We start from the raw sequence: 25,462 nt of genomic DNA on the forward strand, positions 1-25,462 counted from the left end.
ACCATGATCCCTCAAAGCAGGATTTCAGGAGTTGATCAAAGGCCTCCAACCGAACCGCACTTCTACAGCGAGGTTAATATATCCCAGCTTCCTAAAACACACCACTGATGTGTGAATCACTGACGCAAGACGTATTAAAAGAAAAACAACCTCAAAAAGCCGTACCTTGCACTAATCGAATCTGAACTTTACAGCACAGGAGAATTTGCAAATAGTAGCTCGCCTGTGTGACTCAAACAATTTCTCATGAAATACAGAAAACAAAAAATGCCAAATCTCTCGCTGCAATTCACGCTTTTCAGCTATAAGCTATTGGAAAAGTAAGTTTCTGGCCTAGGGCCAGACAAACAAATACTAGAAAGAAAAGAAGTTGACTTCGAGTGTGGTACACGTTAGGGCATCCTGGAAAGGTTCATTAGCTGATCTTAAGTGCATCCCTGACCGACTGGATCGCAATGGTGGCAGATGGTATTTTTTATTTGGAGTGAGAGTGGGCCACGGAGAGGGAGGGGAAAGTGGCAAAAACTGTGAGATTGGACAAAAAAGAAACAGTTTCTAAGCAACAAGTGAGATCTCAAATCAGCTGCGAACAAGGAAGGAAAGAAGCCAGGCGAGAACACGGCCAAGCGTCCTGCTCCCCATGATCTTTTCCTTTGAGAAAAATGGATCCTCATTCAAGCTGCTTGAGACTAAAATAAGTTTCATGTTCAGCCGAACTGTCCTACTGTATGCTTTTCAGCTCATTTCTAAAACACGACTGCATTCACTTTGGTAGAACTGGGGGACATAAGACCCCTTTTACAGCAGACATTAGCATGCGTTTTGTATCAGACAGTAACTGGATATTCTACTTTACTGGGAAAATAAATTAATGTAAAAAAAAATAAAAAAAATAAAATGAGAATGCCACCCCCCAACCCCCCCCCCCCCCAATCTTTATAAACATACATGCATACATAAATGAGTTCTAGAATAAAATAAAATGTGAGAAACACCTTAGAGTGATAGATTAATAATAATAATAATAATAATAACTAAAATGAAAATGAAAATAAAATATTATTTGGAAATGCTAACTAAAATGTTTCTGTCATTTAAAGAATTTTACACAATTAAAAAAAAGTGCATATATTAAAATGAATGTATGTGTATTTATAGAGTATTTTTTAATATATTTTTAACACACACACACACACACACACACACACACACACACACACACACACACACACACACACACACACACCCCTATAAAACCCTATAAGGGATTAAAAGTGAAGAAAAGCAGCAAAAACAGTTTTAAAGCGGTCCTGCAAATATAGACCAGGACAGAGACGTGAGGGAGGTTTTAGAGAGATAAATGAGAGATTCCAAGTGTAGTCCAGTGGAATACTCATGGGATATTGTTCATTAAAACGGATGACCAGATCCCAAGAGAGAATCGCATGTTGCCTTTTTCCCCATTGCGAGGGCTGAAAAAAAGAAAAAGAGAAGAAGCTGCACCACAAATTGAGCATGATGGAAAGTTAACAACTCCGATAATGACTCTTTAATATAGATAAATGTGGTCAGAATTAATGTTATCATATGCGATACAACTGTGCTCCGATCACTGAAATCACATGTTAATGGCAGGTGTAGAGGTGGCATCTCATCTTATACCTAACAGGGTTGTCGCTGCACTCTAAATAGCACAAGGGGGAGCTGTTTTTAGGGAAAAAATGTCAGTTTGACAGATTTTGAGGTGCACAAATTGCACTATTTTGACAATCCTAGAAATCTGAATGCTACTGCTGAGGTCTCTGAGAGTGTCCACCTCATTAGCTTTCAGCGCAGCTTACTGTACCATAAAGCAATGCGAGAAACAAGCTGACACACCATAACGGCCCTGAGTGCAAAGAGGGGTGTTTTCCAATAGCCTCTTCCACCACTCTGACCTCTCCACCTCACGCCACTTCTGTCCTCATCAGCACAATCCACACTCAAGCGGTCGTTCCGGAATACTGTCAATATTCCGCACTCAGAATGCTGCCGCACACCCATCCGCCCCCAAGGTTTTGACTGCCTTGGCAGTGACCTTGAGGCAGGAAAAATATGATTATTGTAGCTCAATAGCAGAACAAGGTCACTTTAAAATTGAATTAATAAAAAATTGTTTGACTCTGATCCAGTGTGAACCTTTGAGCTGACTAACCAGACACAACTAGTCCACAATGATTCAGTCAAGGTGGAAAGAGAAAGCATGGGAAAGAAGGGAAGTAGCCAGAGAGAGTCACATGGACTAGCAGCTAGCACACATTGAGCTATGGATTGCTCAGGTTTGCATCTGACTCTCATGAACATTTACATGTTTTGCATAATTTTCTGTCCTTTCTCTAAACTACTCTCAACAAAAGTGGTCAAAGATAATAATAATAGGTAAAAAAGGTAAAAAATAAATTAGAGAATTTACTATCGATCAGCGCTGTATCACCCTGACCTTTTTTGCAATAATGACAATCTGGCTTTATAATATTCCACTTCAGATGGTTTATAAAATAAATTAAAATTCTAATTCTATACAATTTTATTACACTTCAATTTAAACCTTTGGTTGGTAAGACTTTTAAATGTTTTTAATAGTCTATTATGCTCACCAAAGTTGCATTTATTTGATCATTTGAATATATTTTAAAATGTAATTTATTCCTGATGGCATAGCTGAATTTTCAGCATCATTACTCCAGACTTCGTCACATGATCCTTAAGAAATCATTCTGATATGCTGATTTGCTGCTCAAAAAACATTTCTCATTATTATCAATGTTGAAAACAGTTTTCATTTCATTTGTTTCAGGATTCTTTGACTAATAGAAAGTTAAAAAATATTTGAAAATGGATTTTTTAACATTATTTTCCAACATTACAAATGTTTATACTGTCATCTTCTATCCATTTAATTTAACCTACTAAATAAAACTATTCACTTAGTTAAAAAAAAATAAAAAATTCTTACTGACCCCAAACCTTTTAGTGGTACAGTATATTGATCAATTATGCAGTTTAGCTGTCAAAAATAGTACATTAAAAAATTCTAAAAATGTAAAAAAAACAACAACTTTGACTGCAAATTGCTGTGACTGACCAATCAGAACCAAGATTCCAGAGAGACAAGAAATAAAATACGTGTAGAAGAGAGGTAAACACAAACACAGTGAATCAGAAGTGGAAATGTGTGTGACATGAGAGATCTTTCTGGAATCTACAGCTTAAAAAAAAAAAAAAAAAAAAGACAACCATCAGTTCACAGGGTTAAAAAAACACTATATATTCTACTGAAGCCAGTTAAAAGCATTTCTGTGCAACTGCCTATACACATGTTCATTTCCATAATCACTTAACATCTGTAACTCAGGCAGAACCCTGTGGGATTTTTCACGTTCGTAACTCACTTTGATCCAGACCGCTGCAGGAGTGACAAGCGCCAGTTTGTGGCAGCACATTTAAAAATCGGTTTTATGATCTAAAATGCACCTCTCTCCACTGCTCTGAGAAAAAAAAAAAAAAAAAGGATATTGTTCGCCATGCTTCTGCATATAGTTAATAACTGTCAGACAGTTAATAAGCGGGTACGAGGTTAAGCTAACGGAATTATAGGGCCAAGGAAAACAGAGGGACTAAGAAAGGTGCATTTTCCATGTTAATTAACATCCCCTAATTATGGTCGGGCAAGGCTGTTAGGCAGAATCTGCCCACAGAGAGCCGTCCTGTGCCCCAATTAATGCCATCTCACTCTGCACAGCCGTTCCTGTTTACAAACTGATTTTAAAGAGATGCAGCACTGCTGCAGAGAAAGCTTGATTGCCTCTTGTTATAGATGGCAGATGTGTACCACATTGTGATGTTTTAAACCCTCCGTTTCAATTACTGGTACAGGAAAGGGACAGGAAAACAAACTAACAATAAGTTCACCTCTAATATAAGCCGGGTTTCCATCCAAATTTGCTAATTAAAACGTATATGCAAAATTGGAATATTGCATAAAACATTTGCGAATGAGCATGCACCATTTCCATCCAACGGATCAAAGAGAACAAAATTGTCAATTCCTGATAAACTGGCACTAAATATCACTAAGAAAAGTAAAAGACGACACTGAAAATAATAATTTTCATATACGATAAACACAGTTGTGTAAGACAATTCAGGGAGGAAATTATACAGAAATTATTTGATGATAGACTGTGCTCATGCATTTCAGAATGACCATAACAATATTTCAGATGCTGTGCAATGAGATCGGTCACTGGTTATTTAGATGCCACGTGACTTTTTTTGATGCGCATGGAGGAATTTATTTGGCAAATGTGTTTCCATCTCCCATTATTCACATTAACCCTGTTTCGCACAAGTCAAAAATCACCTCAAGTGAACGTTAAAACTTTTGCGAATTAAGAGATTTTTTTTCCAAAACTCGTTTCTTCAAAATGCACATAAAAACAGGGTGATGAAAACATAGCTTTAGTTGTTCTCAACTAGTGGGTTGCAATCCTAAAAATAAAAAAAAACCTAATAAAAAGCTTGGATGTGATGTAATGTAATTAACAAAAAATACAATAAATAATCAAAAATAAAATAAAAGTAAGACTTTTAGATCTCAATGCTCAATGTTCAATGCAAAGGAAAGCAAAATAAGTTCAAATAAAATGAAATATGAAAAAAAAAAGACTTTCGGATCTGGCATTCAATGCAAAGGAAAGTAAAATAAGTTAAAAAAAAAAAAAAAAAAAAAAAACGATTTTAGATAAATTAAAAAATAAGATAAAGATATTAAGATTTTAAGATTTAATGCAAAATTAAATAAAACAATAAAAAATAAAATAACCATTTTTTTCTGACGTTCAATGCAATTAAATATAAATAATAAAAATAATTGGCTTTTAAAGAGACAAAGAATTCTAAAGAGAAAAAAAAAGCAATTAAATGACAAAAGTGCCAACTTCCTGTTAGAAGAAAAAAAAATTCAAATCCTCTCTAACTCAGAAATCCTTATCATTATTTACACATGCACAAACTGTCACACCGAGGAATTATTATTATTTTTTTTTTTTTTTTTTTTCGCTGAACACTTTGTTGAGCACCGTAGAAAAGCATGTCCGGAGAAGGGCCTGGCAGCGATTTAGCCCCCACGGTGACAGATCACTCCGGCCTGCCAACTGGGCCATCTGGAAGTGCATGCCCTGTGGGTGTAAACCACTGAACTCCCACTGCTGTGGAAGGGGCATTTGTAGTCTTCCTGGCACCGCTGCCAAGATCCCTCAGTCTCTCTTTCCTCTCAGTCCGTGTTGCCAAAAGGCATGACGGCAACAGAGAAGTGTCAGAGGAAGTCTCAAAGGTAAGGGGGATGGTGTGTGGTGTGAATGACCCGACTGACATCATCTCAGAATGTGATAATTCAGTCCAAAAAGGCTACAAAACATCATCTAGGTAGAAGGGAAAAACATTACCAGGAGACAAGAAAAATATCCAATGACAAAAATATCCAGATGACCCATTGTGACAACTTATGTTGCAATCAGGGGTGTCATACACCTAATTTATTTATTTATATTACTGAGGAGGCACCAAGTCAAGCCTGGCTCACGTGGGGCTCTATTTGAAAATGAGACATGACTAAAGGAGAAGGAAAAACACTTGTAAACGACACACAGATGATGACAAGAGCAAATAGAAATGATGTGATTACTCCCACACCATATAAGATAAATAGTTTTTGTACATACAATATTAACTTTAATGTATTTTTTATACTTTAATATTTATTAATAATTAATAAAAAATATATATTGCCAATATATTCTGGTTTCTAAAATGACATTAACATTGACAAATGCATCCAAAAACACCATTTTTTTCATTTCTTTTTATGCTTTATTTATTTCATGATTTCATATGAATGACTACATTATTTTTTTGACTATTTTTTGACTATTGGCTAACTAACCTAAACTAACCTAAACTAACATGATACTTATTTAACTTATTTATTATTTTTAATACTTTAATATTTATTAATACTTTAAAAACATAGTTTTAAAATAATATTTATATTTTAATATCAGATTTTTTGTTTTATTTAATTTTTATTGCCTACAAAATTCATTTGGCTTAAGTTTGGATGAGCATGACACTTGTGGCTGGAATTAGTTTTTGCTGCTTTTACTATATGCATCGTCACCATGAATATAACAAACTAAACCTGGCATTAACTGAATGTTTTGTTTGGGGTCTGAGAGACCAAAAGGAGCTTTTAAAAGCTTAAAAAACATTTATTATTTAAGTATCAGGTTAATACTTAATGACTGCTCCTAATATCGTGAGGAGTGACTATAAACAAAATTTCAACATGGCATGCTTTAAACGTCCTCCATGAGAAATCTCACATCTGCTTGCCAATAATACTTTCACATATTAACATTCTCTGGTATACAGAATTATATTTAAATTTCAATATTAGATTTTTAACATACAGCCTTAGGGTCTCTGGGAAGCCAAGTCAGTCAATCTCAACAGATCATCAGGGTTAAGTGCCTTGCTAAAGTGGTGTGCAATGTCTCGTCTTCTAACAAGCAAACTTCCAGAATGGGCCTTATGCACCATATAAATGAATGTGGAAGACAGGAAATAATAAAAAAAATAAAAAAGTAAATTCCCAATATACAATTTTAGCACCATAACACAGCCTCACAAGAGTCAACTTTACCTTAACATCACATGCAACTAATAACTAGCATAAACAAACAAACTCAAAATATCTAATTGATGTTGGTGAGGAAAAGCTCCGATCACAACAATTTAATCCTAATGCAGCTAAAAGGATTGCTGTAAATCATTCAGGGAGAGTTCATCTGTAATAGACGGCCTCTCTCTTCTGGCTGTCTTTACTTCAGTTATCATGCATGCACCCTCCAAAACTTTGAAAGTGTGGTGTGAAGTCCTCAAAGAGTCAACAATCCCGGCCCCTCTGGGATGTTCTCAGGGACAACTCACAAGGAGACTGACAGAGCAGTCAACAGAGAGATTGCTCCCCGAGTACAAGGGCATCCAGCTCTCCTTCACCATTAACTCTTATACACCATTATTCAGGAAAAAGCTTCTACAAGGTGGCACTCTCTTGCTGTCCTGCTTCATTAATGCTGCTGGAAATTGAAACATTTAGCATTTGATGGAAGCTTACTTCACTACAAAAATATGCCTATATTTTTTATTCTGTCTTTACTGAGTTAATCACAAGCCAGTCAAATTGTGCTCCCATAAATGTTTGTAAAACAACCAATAAAATCCATTTCGAATATAAAACTTGTCATTTCACACTGTAAAGATACAAATCATCACAATATAAACAAAAACCTCTTGAATTGGCGTGTGTAGCACAAAGCATCTCACCAAGAGAACTGCGGATGTCCCGTTTGGCCGGAAAAGTTCGATTGACATATCTGGAAACATTCGTCCGATTCTGGATATGACATCGTCAACATATCTGGAACGAGAAAAAGTTGCAGATCTTTCACTTCAAGTGCAAGTCAAAAGGCCCTCAGGTCATGGTCACACAGTCAATACCAAATCAATGGTTTTTTACATTAAGCTCTTGGTGTTGAACAAACTAATTGTTTCTTCAGTTTAGATACAACACATACTGATGGAGACTAACCAGTTGAGGTGGTTTGTGTCAGCATGTAACTACGAATCAACATACTGAACGAATATCTTTTATTTAAATTCACTTTTAACATTTGAATATTTTACCAGTGTTATTTGGGTGTTATTCATATACCATTATAGTATTTATTAATGTTTTGAATTAGCTTTTTTTTATATTTTCAGTTTTCATTTCTATTTTAGTTGAGGTTTTAGTCATTTATAAAGATGGATATATATTATATCCAACTTTATCCGCATACATACAGTACACTCACATTAGTGATATATACAATATAGCAAATCTTAATTGCTTGACTTTTATTTTGTTTAAAATGTAACTATATTATTGCCCATCTCTTTATATAAATTTAGATGTGAAAATATGTCCAACTTTATCAGTATACATACAGTATACTGTACTCACGTAGGACGACATTTACGGTTTAGAATATCTCAACTGCTTGATAAATTATACATTGTCATAAAATGTATATTAATTGCAAATGTATATAATCTGCAAAATGTGACTTTGAGGCATAAGGTTATTCAGATATTATAAACATCAACATCATGGTTTTCTGTTATAAAAATGTTAAAAAGTAAAATAAAAATACAATTTTTAATTTTTAATTCTATTTCATTATATCATTATATGTAAAATGTTATTATTATTATTTACTTGCTTTATTATTTATTATTATTTTATATTATTTTAATATTTCAGTGTTAGTAATTTTATTACTATGGAAATTTTATTTTAGTAAGTACTCAATGCAACATTTCAACATTTTTGTTTACGTTTTTTAAGTTGTCATTTTTTATTCAATATTTACATTTTATTTAATCTTTACTTAAATTACCAAAAATATATATGTATTTAATATATTTTTATATAATTTAAAAACAACACTGATGTAGACACACAAATCACACCATCTTTTCTCAGCACAAAATACCATAAAAGAATGAAATAAACATCAGAAGCAACAACAAATACTGTATAAGCTCCATAAGGCATCAATTTGCATCTACCATCAACAAGAGGCTCCACTGCTCGACAACTGACATAACCTTCAGTGCTTCAGAAAAAGAATTCTTAAAACCCTGCCAGGGATGCTCAACAGCCTCGTTAGACATCAATAAATTGGACTGAAAGTGCCAAAGCCTTCAGCCATCCCTGGAGTAAGCAGAACAGTCCCCAAGAAGAGTCGACCAACATGTATTGTAGGGTCAATGCTAATAAGGGTTTAATGAAAATCTCTGTTGCCATCAGCTATCAATAGACTTGAGGGACTGGCCCTGCACACAGACGAGGAAAATAATTCATTAAAGAACCGATGTGGGCGGCTGGCATAGGGATTTACTTAAAAGTCATTTGAAAGTTATTGGACCAACTATGGAGATAATATTTCTTAACGGTGGTTGTGGAGAACCCAGGTAACCCATGGACAGGTGCAAACGAGGTCACGCATGTGCTTGTGTATACGCACATCTGCAAGCGCAGTGCAGCTGGAGGAATCGACAAAGATTAAGTTACCTCATCACGTTGAAAGTTCTCTGCGATTTTCCTGCAACAGCATTTTCTTTCCCAGAAGGGAAGATCAAAAACAAAGAGAAATTGTTCAACATACCTCTCTGTTTGTTTGCAATTTCCCTCGTGCCTGAACAAAGGTTGCTCATTTACTAGCTTAAATTAAATAACAGCATATTAAATAGGCGAGAACATTGCCAGAGTTTATCACCAGCTCGGCATATGCTTAGTAAAATCTTTATACAAGGAGTTTGGGAATCATTAGACCAATTTTATGCAGTTGCTAGGGTGTTCTGGATAGTTGCTAGGTGGTTTCCCATTAGCCCAATTCTGTCTGTAAGATATTCTAGTCCCGATATGGCTGGGGTCCTTCAATATAATTTAATAGGACTTTTTGGACCGTTTCATAGTCCACCAGGTGAAATACATCTGATCACTTTGTAAACCATAAGCACAGCTCACCACAACAATTCCAATGACTTCCTGTATCATGCATGTCTGACGCACAAATACTGTGGGGGAAAAAATATGCATTGAACTTAGTACCTTACCCTGAAATAAAACCTCTGTCATTACTTACCCTCATGTCATTCCAAACCCATAAGACTGTAGTTTGTCTTCGAAATACAATTTAAGATATTTTTAATGAAACCTGGGAGGTTTCTGTCCCTCCATTGATAACACAGGTAATCAGAACTTGCAGGATCCAAAAACTTTAGATTGTTTTTTGTCTCAGGTAATCAGAACTTGCAGGATCCAAAAAGGTTATAAAAGCTTTAAAGGTTATAAATGATGGTATTTTTAACTGTAACCAGGCCAGTAGTTGCACTGTAAAAAAAAAAATGAGTGCAATTTTAACTGTAAAATATTATATTATCAATATTATAAAAAATGCTAATAGGTTAAAAGTAATTTCCCATACTATATACAGGGAAAAACTATAAAAAAAAAAGCTCTCACCAGACATTTAATGTAATTTTACAGTAAAAAGCTGTTAATTATATAATTTTTAGAAGTAAAAAAGAACAAATCAATATATTTAATTTACAGTAAAAAAATTCCCTGCATTACACTCCACATTTGAAAGTATTTTGTTTAAATAATCATGTTTCTTAATAGTTTTGTCATGTTTGTTATCAGTTATGTACATGTGGGTTTTGTGTTACATCTTCTGTTGTTTAATTAATGTTTATGGCAATATTGAAGTGTAATGTGTGTTACCATGATGGTGTTCAGTGTTTGCATAAATGACTCTGCATGCCTTCTATATATTAGTATATACTTCAGCATGTGGAAAAGCTTCTTGTGATGAACTTATTCTTCATATTGCTGTCTCTTTTACCACCTGCATTATTATGGTCGATGTCAGTTTATCTTAAAGATACAAAACAGATTTTAGTAGCAGTGTGCAAATTGACTAGTTAACACTCAAATTTTCTTGTTGGTAAATTAGTTTTATACTCTAAAATTTTAATCATTTTAAATTGTTTGTAAATGTTTTAACAGTTTACTGTATTTTTTACAAAATTATTCTGGCAACCACAGCTGCCAAAATTATTTTGTAAAAACTACAGATTTATTTTTTACATTGTGGCAATGTCACTTTGTAAAGAAACACTACACGAACATGTAACACGCAAATGAATGATTTAACCGTTTTCACAAGTTCAAATTTTTATAATTTACACTGAGATAATAACAGTACCGCTTTCAAAAACTTTTCAAAAGTTTGCAAATAGTTCAAATAGTTTTTAGTTTAAAAGGTCCCCTCAGTATTAACAATAGTAAAAGTGACTAAAAAGCACTCGTAGAGTTATTTATTGAGCAGATAGCTAAATATAAAGACAATTGAACAGCAAACATCTTAAAATCCATTTAAAAAGGCTTAAAATAAAATAATTTTAATTCATAAGGAATGTCATAAGGAAAGCATGCGATATTGCATACTACCTCACATGAACCAAAACCTACTCTTCCAGCCAATCACAGACACTGCAGCCAAGCAATTATTTTATTCCTGGCATAGGTGGTTTATTGGCAATTGTATGTCTGGGAGATAACCAAATAGGGTTAGCAATTACATCTCCACTGGCACCACAGAGGGGTGTCAGCACGTTACAAGACAAGACATGTTTTAATATCTTCATAACTCATAATCTCTAGAGTGAAACCTACCTAATCTCTATGCAAACTAACTCATCATCACTGGACTCACAGAAAAGTTTTTTTTTTTCCTTCTTCTGTGGCTCTGATTGTTTTCTCAAGCCAAGCAGAGCATGAGTCTCATAATGGATTTTAGGCACAGCGAGGCTTAGATTAACATATCGAGCATTACTTGCACATCAACAACTGTACACTCATTAAATCACTGTGTCTTCGCTCTGTAAAGTCAATACCTGCCTGCATAGATTTTGTGTTGCAGGATTTAATCAATAATGTATAAAATCAGTCAAAAGCAGGACCCAAAATTACATCTCCCTATGGTGAAAACGGACAATGTGAAAACTGTATTTTACTTTTTTACTTTATTTAAAAAAAAAAAAAAAAAAAAAATATATATATATCAAAAAAATATTTAATATATATATATATATATATATATTATATATATATATATATATATATTTATGACAGTGAAATTGTACCTGTTAAAAAGCAAACATCAAAACATACTGTGACTTTATTCCACGTATATTTTGTTTTGGTGGCTTAATGTCACAAATATTTCACTCAACACTATACATACAAAAAGTAAATAAATCTTGTTGGTATTCGAGATAAACGTCTAACAGTAAAATACCGACCAAAAAAATTCAACCTAAACTATGTAATGTTGCAGTTCCTCATAGTTCCTGCCAAACCGGCATTTTATTTACTCACCAAAGCCAATATTTACTCACATTTGGTGCTTGGCTGCCTTGAAACCACAGTGTTTAAAGGTCCTTATTAAAGTCCCTCCCTCTGGCCCTGCCCCAGGCCACCTCTCTGAACAGGTTTTTAATTGTCTACTACCCATCTGCCCAGTTATACCACTGCATCAGATGAGACCAAGAAAGGTCAAGAAATCCAATGGAAGAGGATGTGGCTGTATCCTCTGACCTTGAGCAGGCTGAAACACTGTCAATCAGCAAGGCACCATGGGCCATTTTGCCAGTGATGGCTTCATTTCGGAATAAAATATTCAGTAGAAACTCACCATTCAGTTCAATTTACTTACTTGACCAGGTGTAATGTCTCAGGCACTGTTGAGGAAGCTACTAGCAACTCAATTAAAAGTATTCAAATGGCAGTCAAGCTAGCCTTTAGGAAAAGTAGTGATTTGCTTTCTTTGCTGTTCTTGGACCACAGAACTTTTTGAACCAGTCACCTGAGCTGTAAATGACATGCATTTAAAATTTCTGTAGAGCCGCAGGGAAATTATATTACAATGCTGATTGGCTGATTGCGAGGAAAAACACTTTAAGATCACTCAATAAATAAATTATAATTTTTTTTTTTCACTAAATCAATCAATAAATCAATAAAAAAAACAAATACATTAAAATGAATTACTAAATCAATCAATGCACTGGTACAACATCTATCATAATATAACAAAATATTTGTTAAAAGCAAAGATTTATTCCATTAGAATAGCTAATGGTTGGCTAATTCTGAATGCTTCACTTTAGAACCTGATGGTGTAGTTTACATCTAACTCCAGGTAACAGAACTGTACTAACCGAACAAGCTAGGCACAAAACTCTCAGGGCTGGATGGGATGCATAACATCGTTCTTCATCATAAATTTTAGGGATAGTTCAACCAAAAAAAAAAAATCCTGTCTTCATTCTCACACTTATGTTGTTCCAAACCTGTATGACATTCGGTCTTCTGTGGAAAAAAGAAAAGATATTTTGAAAAATGTCAATGCATAAATAATGACAGTATTTTTGGGTGAACTATCCCTTTAATGTTCCCATAAAAAAAAAAAAAAAAAAAAAAGTCATTTTGCACTAATTTACACTGAAAAATATTTACTGTACAAAAATCCATCAGGGTTGGGCTTTTGTTGATCTGAAGATACTAGTCAGAGCTGTTTAAGGATGCGAATGATTACACCATGAGATTCTGCAAGGAAGACGCAAATGTTGTTTTTCTTTTTTCTATCAACTTTGTAATCTAATTGCAAAGTTAATGAATGCTCCATGGACATGTAGGTTCTGCAGCACAGTTTAAGGATCCAGTGTAATGTGATTTGAATGTTAATGCATCAGATTATCATCCAGATGATGAAACATTTTCAGTGGATTACATGCCAACTGCTTAATTAATGATTTGTGTGGAAGAAAGGGAGTGTTTAGACACCCCTGAGGATGGCAGGAAGTCAGTGTCAGGGGAGCACAAAAAAGGAGATGCGTGTACTTTGTTCATCGTGATGTAACGGGGTAACATTGGTCTCTCAGTATGATAGATGGATGATACAAAGTGATCAAATAGCCCTTTCTTGTGACTGCATGTGAGGGTGAGATGAATACTGATAAACGAATGCTGTCTTCCTCTCTTTCCTTTAATCAGGGATCAGCTATGACTAAAATTTTCATAACACTCTGCTCTCTAAGCTTTGCTGCAATGCAGCACAGGAAAGAAACACATCTTGACCAGGGCTCCGTCCAGTCTGGAACATGAAACCATCTAGATGCACTTCGTGATATTCATATTACAAAACAGACCAAAATAAATTTAATTTCAAAAGGTGGCTTTCTGAATGTTAGTCAGTTCTATCCACCCATCCATCAATGAATCAAATATAAAAATATCAGAAATTAAATGTATGAATTATATATATCATCTATTCATCATCCATCAAATATAAAAATGAAACCAAATTAAATATATGAATTATTCAGTGCTTTTTAAACTTTTTTCAAAGCTTTCATTGGCAAACTTGGCTTTTCTAGTTAAAATTACAGTCAGATGAATTTCTTTGAATTTAAATTTATTCCAATTCTGTTTCCTTCTATTCAAACTCAATTAAAAATCAGGAACTACAAAGGAATTAGAAAATTTGCAATCCATCCTGAACAGCACACAAACCAGATTAACAACATATGTTTTCATAAGTACTATGTAAGACTAAAATGACCAAATAAGTCAAATGAATAAAATCACCTCTTCATTACAATCTTAATTAGATTTGTAAGGCTTATTTGAAAAGATAGGTAAATTGAATACAACCCAATGAATGAGCCAATGTTAATTAGTATAAAACTCCCTGAGATGAAGATGAGAAAGAAACCTTGATTAACCACAAATGAAACTAATTGATGTGAAGATGGGAAAACTCCCTGAGATGAAGATGAGAAAGAAACCTGAACTTCATTAAATACTTATAATAAACTGTAAGAAACCTAGGCTAAGTGCGATTCGAGGGTTGCAGGCAGGCGTGAGTATGACAGACGGGAGACAGGTTAGCTACTTGGGTGAACTATCCCTTTAATTATAGTAACATGTAAAGGAAATCTGCAGGTCTCATGAGGGTGGTATAATGAATTAGTCTCGGTTCAGTAACTGTGGCTTTGCCTGTTTGGCCGATGGGAGCAGGAGTCACTAAAATGACAACAGCACTCTGCATTGATCCTAGGAGGGCGGCAGTCTCATATCCTGAAGATTCAAAAGCAACAGAAAGCCCTGACTGGCGAAAACTAAGGTCACCTTGAGCTGACCGGGGGTGAGTTTCAATACATACACCATGACGTTGTAAAACTCCCACTGACTAACAAATCAAATTAACAAATCAAAATCATAACTACCTCACAGTGGACAGATTACATAAAGTAATACAAGGTATTTATCTGCTGTCTACTTAGCTGGTGGGAAAGTGTTCAAGCACAGACACGATCCCCTTGAGCCAGATAATATGAGTTAATGCTGTGTAATTCTGTTTACAGGATTCATATTGCGATGAATGCACAGGATGGGACCAGACTCTCCTCTGGGCCTCAATTATCAGGCTAGTTTAATATGCCGTGGTTTTAAAATAAATCGCTTTGTAGCAACTCCTGCTGGTTCATTAATGGCAGTATGAATGATTATAGCAGACTGATTGAATAAATGAATCAACAGAGCGTCTGGTTTGTTGATTTGATTATTTTGAAAGTCCTTTAGGTCTCTACTCATTTTCTTTTTATCATTAGAAAATGTTCAACCACTACGACTGGGCATCCCTTTGCTTGCAAATTAGTTAGCACACCCAATCTAGGGCAGCTACAACTAATTATTTATTATATTATTTATTTACACAGTAAACATCTATTAAAATGCATTTAGAAACCTTTGGTTTTGGGACAGCCTTACTTTCTATCAGTACACTCATTTAAGCAAGCAGTAATGCTGGACGGAAATGCATTCAGAAAGCTGGCACGTAAAAAAGTAACATAAAAGCAAATGCGCATGAAGGTTGTGCTGCATAATTCATGCGCCACTCCTTTTAGAAACGGCAAATTCATCAGGACAATGACATTTGACAGAAGAGCCGTTGTCTCTGTTCACCTTGCTCCATTCAACATCCTCTCCCATCCAAAAAAAAAAAAAAAAAGCATGGTGCTATTAAACATACACAGTGCATTGTAGACTAGACATGTGCCGATATTCAGTAATGCATATATCACGGTAATGAATATGCACGGTATTGTTATCGTGAGCACTTCTAAATACCGTGAATAATTATATATTACAAATTATTCAGAATTTGGAATGCATTTTAAAAATACTTTTCCCATTAACTGGTCAAAATGTACAACACCGCTGTATGCTGCTTTAAAGAGAGTGTGCCGCTCTGATGTAAACAAGCCCGCATGAGAAGCACATTGGGAAACACGTGAGAGACGCGCTGAATGAAGCACATTCACTCTCTGACAGCAGATGGCGCTAAACTGCAGAAACCCTGGAAACCCCATAAATAAAGCAGCTGCTCTGCTTTCTTAAACGTATTTAAATAGCCATTCAGATTTGTGGATTTGCTGTGGTGTTCATCACAGCGCCAAATACTTAAATATTTAGGCTTAATAGGCTATTTATTTTCAAACTTTTTTTTAATATTTTAATCTGGACTACAACATGCCCTAGATATTGTTTGAAAGTGTTTTGATTCTTTATTGTTCATTCACACTTTAGATTAGGGCTTCAGTAGTTAACATTATTTAATTCATTAATTAACATAAACTGCAAATGAAAAATTATTCTGAACATTCATTAATCTTAGGTATTCCAATATTTAACAACACGTTGTTAAAATCGAAACGAGTTAATTAATGAGCTAACATGAACTAAGAGCTGTACTTTTTATTTTTTTTTTAACAAAGATTAATAACCTCTGTAGCAAATGTAGCTATTGCTCATTGTGAATGTTAATGCATTAACTAAGGTTAACTAATGAGGTCTTATTGTAAAGTGATACCTATTGGTCTTTATAGTTCTTTTGCACTTTAATCTGTGTAAAACTTAACTTTCTATATTTTTCTGTATTGCTTTATTGTATAGTTATTTTTGTTATAAGAAAAAAAAGTTATTAAACCTGTTATACTGCATTATGACCACTTTTTTGTAACTAAATTTCAATGTCGTGATAATACTGTATACTGTGCTAAAAGCATTAGCATTTAATCACAACATGAAAATTTGATACCGGCATATCCCTATTGTAGACTGATGGGCCAGTCAGGTTCAGGGCACTTTCAGTCGCCTAAAATCAGATTTGTGATAATCACCTTACTTTACTGTACTTTTAATGTTTTTTTTTTTTTGTGTGGATGAATGAAAACGAATCCACTGAATTCAGCCTGGTGAGCATCTGTTTGTGACCGGAGCAGCCTGGTGCAACAAAAACCAGGAAAAATGGCATCAATCCCAGCAGTTCTGACAGATGGGGAATCTTTTCATGTACTGACATTATATGGAAACTGCAGGGGATTTTTTTTGAAATACCAATTGCTTCCTTTTGTTTTTGAGGCCTTTCCAAATACTTCCTTCTGAATGTTGTGTTTGAAATTACTCTCTAATTCACTCAGCTACTATTCCCTATATAGTGAACTCCACATAGTGGACTTCGCTGGGATAGGAGTGAATGAAAACAAAGTACCTTTTAAAGATAATTCAGTCCAGATGGTTGCCATCATGGTAACGCCCCAGGGCAGCTATTTCCACTCAAGTACAACTCATACCTAAATTACCGCTCAAGAGTTTGGTAAGATTGTAATTTTTTAAGAAATTAATACAATTATTCAGCAAGGATGCATTAAATTGTTTAATAGTGTCAGTTAAAGGGGTCATATGACGCTGCTAAAAAGAACATTATATGGTGTATTTGGTGTAATGAAATGTGTTTATGCAGTTTAAGGTTAAAAAAAACACATTATTTTCCACATAATGTACATTATTGTCCACATAATGTACATTATTGTCTTTCTCCGCTATGCCCCGCCTTCTGAAACACGTCAATTTTCACAAGGCTCATCTCTCTGAAAAGCGAGGTGTGCTGTGATTGGCCGAATGCCTCAAGCGTGAGACCGAAATGTTACGCCTCTTAACATATTGTGATGCCTTTTCCGGACGGAACGACGAGACAAAAACATAAAACCCATTATAAACGTGATATAAACATGATTTTTAGTCGTGTTTTCTTTTGGAAGGCAAAAACAAAGTAATTTCGCTTTCTCAATGGAACAACGTCACACACCGAGGCCTTGAGTGAGCAGAGGCCAGAGGCCTAGAATGAACCGCGGCCGGCTTGAGTGAGCAGAGGCGGGCGGCTTGAAAGCGGTGCGGCAGGCGGATTCTACAAAGGAGCGCACCTTGGTCTTGCAGCAACCATGCTTAAACCCAAAAATATTCAGTAAAAGGAACAGACAAACTCCTCGGCTATTGCCGTCATTATAACCTTCTGATTTGAGAGATCCATCTGTATCAAGCTATAGCTAAATATGTTTAACATGTGAATTCTTGCTAAATATGCAGTTAAATTACGGGCCGTTGGCATGAATTGGAGCGAGTGAAAACCACGATGCTACAACTTTTAAAAAATCTGCTCCTCGCTCCAGTCAAAATCACACCGCTCCACTCCACGCTCTGCTCACATACTCTGATGTAGACTGCTTTTACACAATAAATCTGGGCTCAAAAATGTTAATATAAAGTGAATCAAATTTCTGTTCCATATTGTTTAGACAACACTATATAGGGAACAGAGAGCGATTTCGGACACAGCAGTAGATACAGGACATTATACATTGCAAAGGACTGTTTCTTCTCCTTGACCTTCAGCATCTGTCAGCACATTGTGCTATCAGTACCTAAACAGGCATCATAGCAAAGGAGAGCACTACAGCTTGAAATAAATGAACAATCACTTTGAAGGACCTTGGAAAGAAAATAAACAGAATCAGATTACACAGACCACCTGGGCTCCGCTCTCGTCTCTTCTGTCAGTCCCTTCATACTTGTTTTGTGTTCATTCTCCATCCGTCTTTCATCTTCCCTCCAGAGTCCATGCTCTCTTCTCCTCTCTGTTCACCGAATCTCACTCTCAGTGCTTTATTATTAAAGCGGATGGTCTAAGACCCCAGTGACACCACGGAAGACAATGAGCTATTCTACTCTGTCACTGTAATCAGATGAACCAATAGAGAGGAAGAGAGTCACCTCTGACCTGCTGCTGATGGCTCTCCGGAACAAGCAGATGCTGGTGACTGCAGTTGTCATGAATGTAGGCCTTGTGTTGTACATGAGAATCAAGTCCATATGTGGTACATTACTGGATAAAGTTAACAACAACTAAACTGGTTTGATGTGTAAAAGACCCTATTGGGAGCATCATAAACTTTCACATCTCTGGTTATGAAAAACTGTAAAAAAAAAAAAAAAAAAAAAAAAGATGACCTCATACTCACTGTGTTGGAAGGGCTAGAGTGCTGGGCTGGACTTTGGGTCTTCTTTTGGCAGATGTTCCCATCTGATTGGCTGAGCGTTTGAGTGACTGTTGGTTTAGAAGACTGGAGGCCAGACCTGCATGGTACTGTAACTACAGAAAGAAAAACAGATATTCATGTACTAGGGCTGTAAAATTAAAACTCATTCTCCCGATCATGATGATTCAATTACATTTATTTGGTCTTTATATGGAATACACAGTAACATATAATATATATTTACAATTAAAGTGAACAATTTATAACAATTCATGTTGTATTTTAAAGTTTACAATTTGAATATGTTAAAAAATTTAATTTATTTATATCATATATTATATAATTTTTTTTACTCCAGTCTTCAGTGTCACATGATCCTTCAGAAATCATTCTAATACACTGATTTGGTGCTCAAGAAACATTTTTCAATATATATATACATATTATATTATTTAAAAAAAAAAATAATAAAAAATAAAATAACCTTCAATACTTCCCATTTCAGTAAAGAATATACTAACACTTAACAGACAACTGTAATTGTCAAGCTATACAATCACATCTAACTTCTGCATCTATTCAGAGTTTTATGGCCAGTGGGTGTGATTTGAGTCCAAAGGTGACTGTATTCAAGCCCTGAATTCAGAAACTCAAAACATGAGTGTCCAGAGAATTTTCTGCAGCTTTACAAAGAACAGCTAAAATATAAAACAAAATCACAACCTAATTGGGCTTTTATGAATTGTTTACCCAAAGCACAGTTCCAATCTAGTCAACAATCTGTTCTTCTGGGAGAAAGCACAGTTGCTTGCATATAGTACTCCATCACGTTTTCCTTGTGCTCCTCCTCATCTCCTGCCCACCTCCTCCCCCTCGCCTCCTGTCTTACTATGTTGAACGTAACATGGCACGTGTAATATCTTTGGCTTTGAAGTTGCAGTATAGCAGAAGTCTGTCAATAGCTTTTCTGCTCATGTGATGAAACCATGTGAAAGGTGTCCGCTACCCAGAAAGCACAGGTGTAGCACTCCGCCACTCAAGATAGGACATATGTTAATGGCTGTGACAGAACTCATCCTGCATGCCTAACCAACATCTGGGCAGTTAAATATTGGGAAATTGCTTTCCATTGGTGCCAATGGTTCTATGGACTTCTTAGGCTTACGATACTTTTAAGAAACGCAGCCTAGGAGAACTTCAATGTTAGAAAACTACCAAAAGGCTAACTTGATTGCAAATCATCTACTTTTAATAATGAGTAGCTTATTGCTTGACAAACTACACCTTCAAAGTATCTTCTCCAACACCACTGCTCTGGGCAGTCAGCTTGCTGGGAAATCTCAAGAAAATCAATAGTCCACAAGCAACATCCTGCGAGCGAGGCTGATCGTAACACAAGCGGTGACAAAAGCGATCTCATCGGGCTTCACAAATCATCTGCATGCACCCCCACACAAACCGGGCTCTTAAATTAGTGCTTGCATAGGCCCGTGCCTCATTAATTGCTATTAAAATATTCCTCCTATTGAGCTAATTAGCCATGTTCCAAGCAGAGGAGCAATGTTCGCTGAGTGAGAAGCAGACGGCGCAGCACTCCCCCTGTTTAATTTGGCTGACCAAAGCAGCTGTGTTAACGGGGTATTATTTTAATTAACTGAATCTCCTTTTCGTAGCTAATGAGCTGACTTGTTAAGGGCCAGATCTTGTACGAGCGAAGCATGTATGGTGGTGGGATGGTGTGATAGATGTGTATAAATATCTTTTTATTATATATAAAGAGTATATATAAAGGTGTGTGAAAAACAACACACACATAGAAGATGCTGTCAAGATGGCTCAGGCGCCTTTGAATGTCAAGTGGCTTGAGAGATTTGGTGCATTAAAAACATCCACATCAATCACCACTAGTTTAAATACTGGCCCCTGGTAATTCTGTAGTTTGGAGTGTTTCACAAAAACAAAAAGAGAGACAATATTAGAGAGTGATTATTCAGAATATTCTTCTGACAATATAACTGGGTGATATACTGAATGTTTAAGATATATTTGTGATAAGATTGCTGGAACTGGAGTTGGTAAGTTCAGTTTAATAATGTTCAATTCAATTCAAACTGTCAGTTCTAATGAATTGATATCCAAATATTCAGAGAAGTGTGACTTCCAAACTTTATTTTTTTTTTAAATAAAATACTTTGTACTGTATTTTATATGAAACATTTAATTATAAATTCTTGCACTGGTATTTATTCTTTCTTTTTTTTTTTTTACAACTTTTGCTGCTTTTATATATATATATATATATATATATATATATATATATATATATATATATATATATTTTTTTTTTTTTTTTTTTTTTTTTTTTAGTAGTAGTCAATACTTTTATTCAGCAAGGATGCATTAAATTGATCAAAAGTGACAGTAAACACAATGTTAGAAAAGATTTCTATTTCAAATAAATGCTGTTCTTTTAAATTTTCTATTCCCAGAACCCAGAACAAAAAAAACGATCACAGTTTCCACAAAAATATTAAGCAGCCAAAAAAAAAAAAAAAAAGAAGATACTAATAAGAACTGCCATTAATAATTGAGCACATTGATAAACCTTTGTAGGGGTGTCGCGATATACCGGTATTGACGGTAACTGTGATATTCAAAGCAACAATTATCGATATCGTGTTAATTTAGTGTGTGATGATATATCGGTATTAGCAATAACCACAATATTTAAAATGAACAGTTCTCTTATGATAACACCACATGTAAATACTCCAGCGCCAGTACCTGGCTGAGCAGCCAGGTGGCAGTATTGTGCCTTAACGCTGACACCTGTCATACAAGAAGAAGATGCAGTGCTGTGCGTAGCAACACTTTATTTCTTTGTTCAAATCTATTAACAGTTGCACGATTAAAACTGATCTTGTAAAACTGAGCGACAACATTGCTACATTAAACTGTTAAAAATGTTAAGTTGGTCGCAGGGCCATGCACTTAATGCCTCATCTGCGGTCATTCTTCAATAAGGTTCATTAGTTAACATATATAAATAACAAATAATGAACAATATTTCCACAGCATTTATTTATCTTTTAAACTTATCTGTTTGTAAACATTAATGCACTGTGAACTAACATGAACAAAACTATTTTTATTAACATTAACAAAGATTAATAAATTGTGTAATAAATGTATTCATTGTTCATTCATGCTAGTTAATACATTAATGTTAAAAAATTACATCTTATTGTAAAGTCTTACCATTATTATTTATTCATCATACTGTTGAACTTGACAGTATTTTCTCTCTTGTTATTTCATAGGAGCTTCAAAGACGACGGAGAAAGCCAGAGTCTTGTGCCCTGCATTTATCAGTATCCTTATGTTTGCTGGGAGAAAAAGATATACTCAAACAAAGTAAAAAATAATTTGCCTGATCTTTACCCCCTCCAACACCCCAAGGTTTCTATAGATATCACTATATATCAATATTGTGAATTCTTATGGCCACAATAACCATGATATGAAAAATCTAATGTCGTGACAGCCCTAAACCTTGGTAAGCATGTGTAATTTCTTTCAATAAAATCTAAACTATGCTAATACATATAACTTATCATAATGTTCTATTAAAATGACACCAAAGGCAATTCCAAATTCTGGAATAAAAACTCATTTAATAAATACCTGGTAGATTAAATAGTTCCATCCTATACATTTTTCTTGTTGAATATCCTAAAATATAACAAGTAAAATGGGTTGCAAACTTTTCATGTTATCTGTAAATAAATACATTAATATTAAAATATGCAATGAATATTGTCAAAAGGCTGAAAAACATTGAGATACTAGGGCTGCACAATTAATCGAATTTCTAATCGTGATTACAATTATGGATGCCACAATTACGTGATCGTTCAAAGCGGCAATTAATTGTTAAAAGTCCACTTATGTTATTCTGCATGGTTAAGATGTTTTTTTTTTTTCTTACTACATGTTATCTTAAGGGTTTTTCCCATTAGTTGCATTAAACAAAGGTATAAACATCATTCAATGTAAATTGTGATAATCGTAATTAATAATCGCAATTTCAAGGGAATAATCGACAATTATGATTTTTTTCATAATCGTGCAGCCCTATGAGATACTGAAAAAGAGATTAAAACATTGCTGTCCAGTCCTAAAGGGCCTATATATTTCCGTCAATTAGAGGAACCCAGACCAACATCTTGCTCCCAAAGAAAGAGGGACAGTGAAACAACACTGAGGCAAAGGACAAAAGACGTGGAGGACAGCGGAGAATGAGTACAAGAGAGAGAAAGACTCAGAGGACAAGATAGGCATTACCCAGAATGCTGTCAGGCAGCTGAGAGTGTCATCTCATTGGGGCAGTTGAAGATTAAAGCGCAGGGTCAGAATCTGACTTGTGAGAGGATGCAGGGGACAAGCACACACAATCACTGTCACCGTCAAATGGAACAAAACAAGACAGCCTCTTTCAATAGAAGCAAACACAATCACAGAAGCACAGAAAAACCATTGCATTGTGCTATAGCACATTATCATGCTATAATTCATTTGACACACCCTGATTTAAATAAGACAGTTCAAAAACAAACAAATGCATTCCAAGGAAACTTTTGGAAACACTTTACTTGAAAATTGTGTACATTTTATATATATACGTGTGTGTGTGTGTGTGTGTGTGTGTGTGTGTGTGTGTGTGTGTGTGTGTGTGTGTGTGTGTGTGTGTGTGTGTATATTAGGGCTGGGCGATATATCGAACGATATGATCATGCGCATCTAGTCAGTAAAGCCGGTTCCCTGATTACCGCTAAATCGCCATCACCTGCTTTCAAATGGAGCGGCATTTAATAGACAGAGCCGTAGTTCACTGACAAGCTACGCAATATCGCGTTCATTATCGAAGGCGATTCATCTGCGATAATGAATGCGATATTGCGTACCTTGTCAGTGAACTACGGCTCTGTCTATAAATGTCGCTCCATTTGAAAGCAGGTGATGGCGATTTAGCGCTAATCAGGGAACCGGCTTTACTGACTAGATGCGCATGATCATATCGTTCGATATATCGCCCAGCCCTAGTGTATATATATATATATCTTTTATCTTAAGATTTTTTTTGTTTTAAATAAATTTATGTAAAAAAGAAAACATTTCCAATCAAAAATTTTAATTACATATAAGATTTAAATACAAAAACTACACTAGGTTTTAAAATATTTCACCTTGAAACTATATGCTTAATATTATATGCAATTTTTATATATATATATATATATATATATATATATATTATATATATATTATATATATATATATATATAATTAATAAATATACATATACACATGCATACATATATACAGACATTTAAAAACACTTAATTTTTAAGGCCTTAAAATTTTTTTTTTTTTAAGAGGACAGTGCATCATCCATCACCATCTCCCAGATCTCTGCAATGCTCAGACTGCAGGGCATCTCATTTCCGACGCTTTTGCATTTAATACTATAAGCAGAGCTAGAGGACTAGTATTTATGCAAGGGAATGTCCCTGCATTATTCCATGCAACTAATTGCACACTCCCATCAAATCCAATATCTATTCAAAGAAGCTTCGCTGAGGAGGGAACAGCAAAACCATGTAACGAATATTAAGCACAAGTTGAAACAACTCTCTTTGAACATTCGCCGCTTGTAATTCTGCACTGAAAAATGATGAAATGACTGTTTGTATGAGTGCATCTTTATCTAAAAATCCCCCGAAAACTTTACACAGCCTTGAGGGGAAAATCGGCTCAATTTGTTCAACTCGGTCATGCTTGCTCAAATTCGAATCACATTTTACTTTTACCGACAATATTTACTTTATAATCAGATTTCTAAAAGCTATGACCAGTTGTGAAGTCAAAAATAGTCTCATTTGGAAACATTTAGCGTTGCATGGGAAACTGTCCCTTGAAGAATTATAGTTTCTTAGGATATAAAATGCTTGTTAAATGCCAAATTAGATCTTTAGAAAGTGCAATTAAATATGCAATTTAATATACATTTAAATCCCTGCAAACTCAGCATGGAGAACAGCTCTGATAGAATGAATAACCAAGACATAGCAGCAGCTGAAAATGTTACATAAAGGCTGTTACATCCATATGCATAATCTATGGTCTCACTGAAAATATTTAGTCACAAGCGATAATTAAGATATTAATCCCCATGCAATGAGAGATAGAAAACAGACACCTCAAGACTAAGAAGGTAAAAGAGGGAAAGAGAGATTGACAGGCGAAG

General features: G+C 34.9%; 1 protein-coding gene across 1 annotated transcript in view; it reads right to left on the minus strand.

The window, feature by feature from the left end:
- The window catches only part of LOC109095337 (mediator of RNA polymerase II transcription subunit 27), a 50,820-nt gene that overhangs the window by 15,238 nt on the left and 10,120 nt on the right, over positions 1 to 25,462 (minus strand). The window contains exons 3-4 of the mRNA XM_042761802.1: positions 19,138 to 19,268; positions 7,426 to 7,519 (exon numbers count right to left, since the gene is read on the minus strand). Of these exons, the coding sequence (XP_042617736.1) occupies positions 7,426 to 7,519; positions 19,138 to 19,268 (225 nt within the window). The remainder of the gene's footprint in view (positions 1 to 7,425; positions 7,520 to 19,137; positions 19,269 to 25,462) is intronic.

Source organism: Cyprinus carpio, chromosome A8 (genome assembly GCF_018340385.1).
Source record: "Cyprinus carpio isolate SPL01 chromosome A8, ASM1834038v1, whole genome shotgun sequence".
Lineage (NCBI taxonomy): Eukaryota > Metazoa > Chordata > Actinopteri > Cypriniformes > Cyprinidae > Cyprinus > Cyprinus carpio.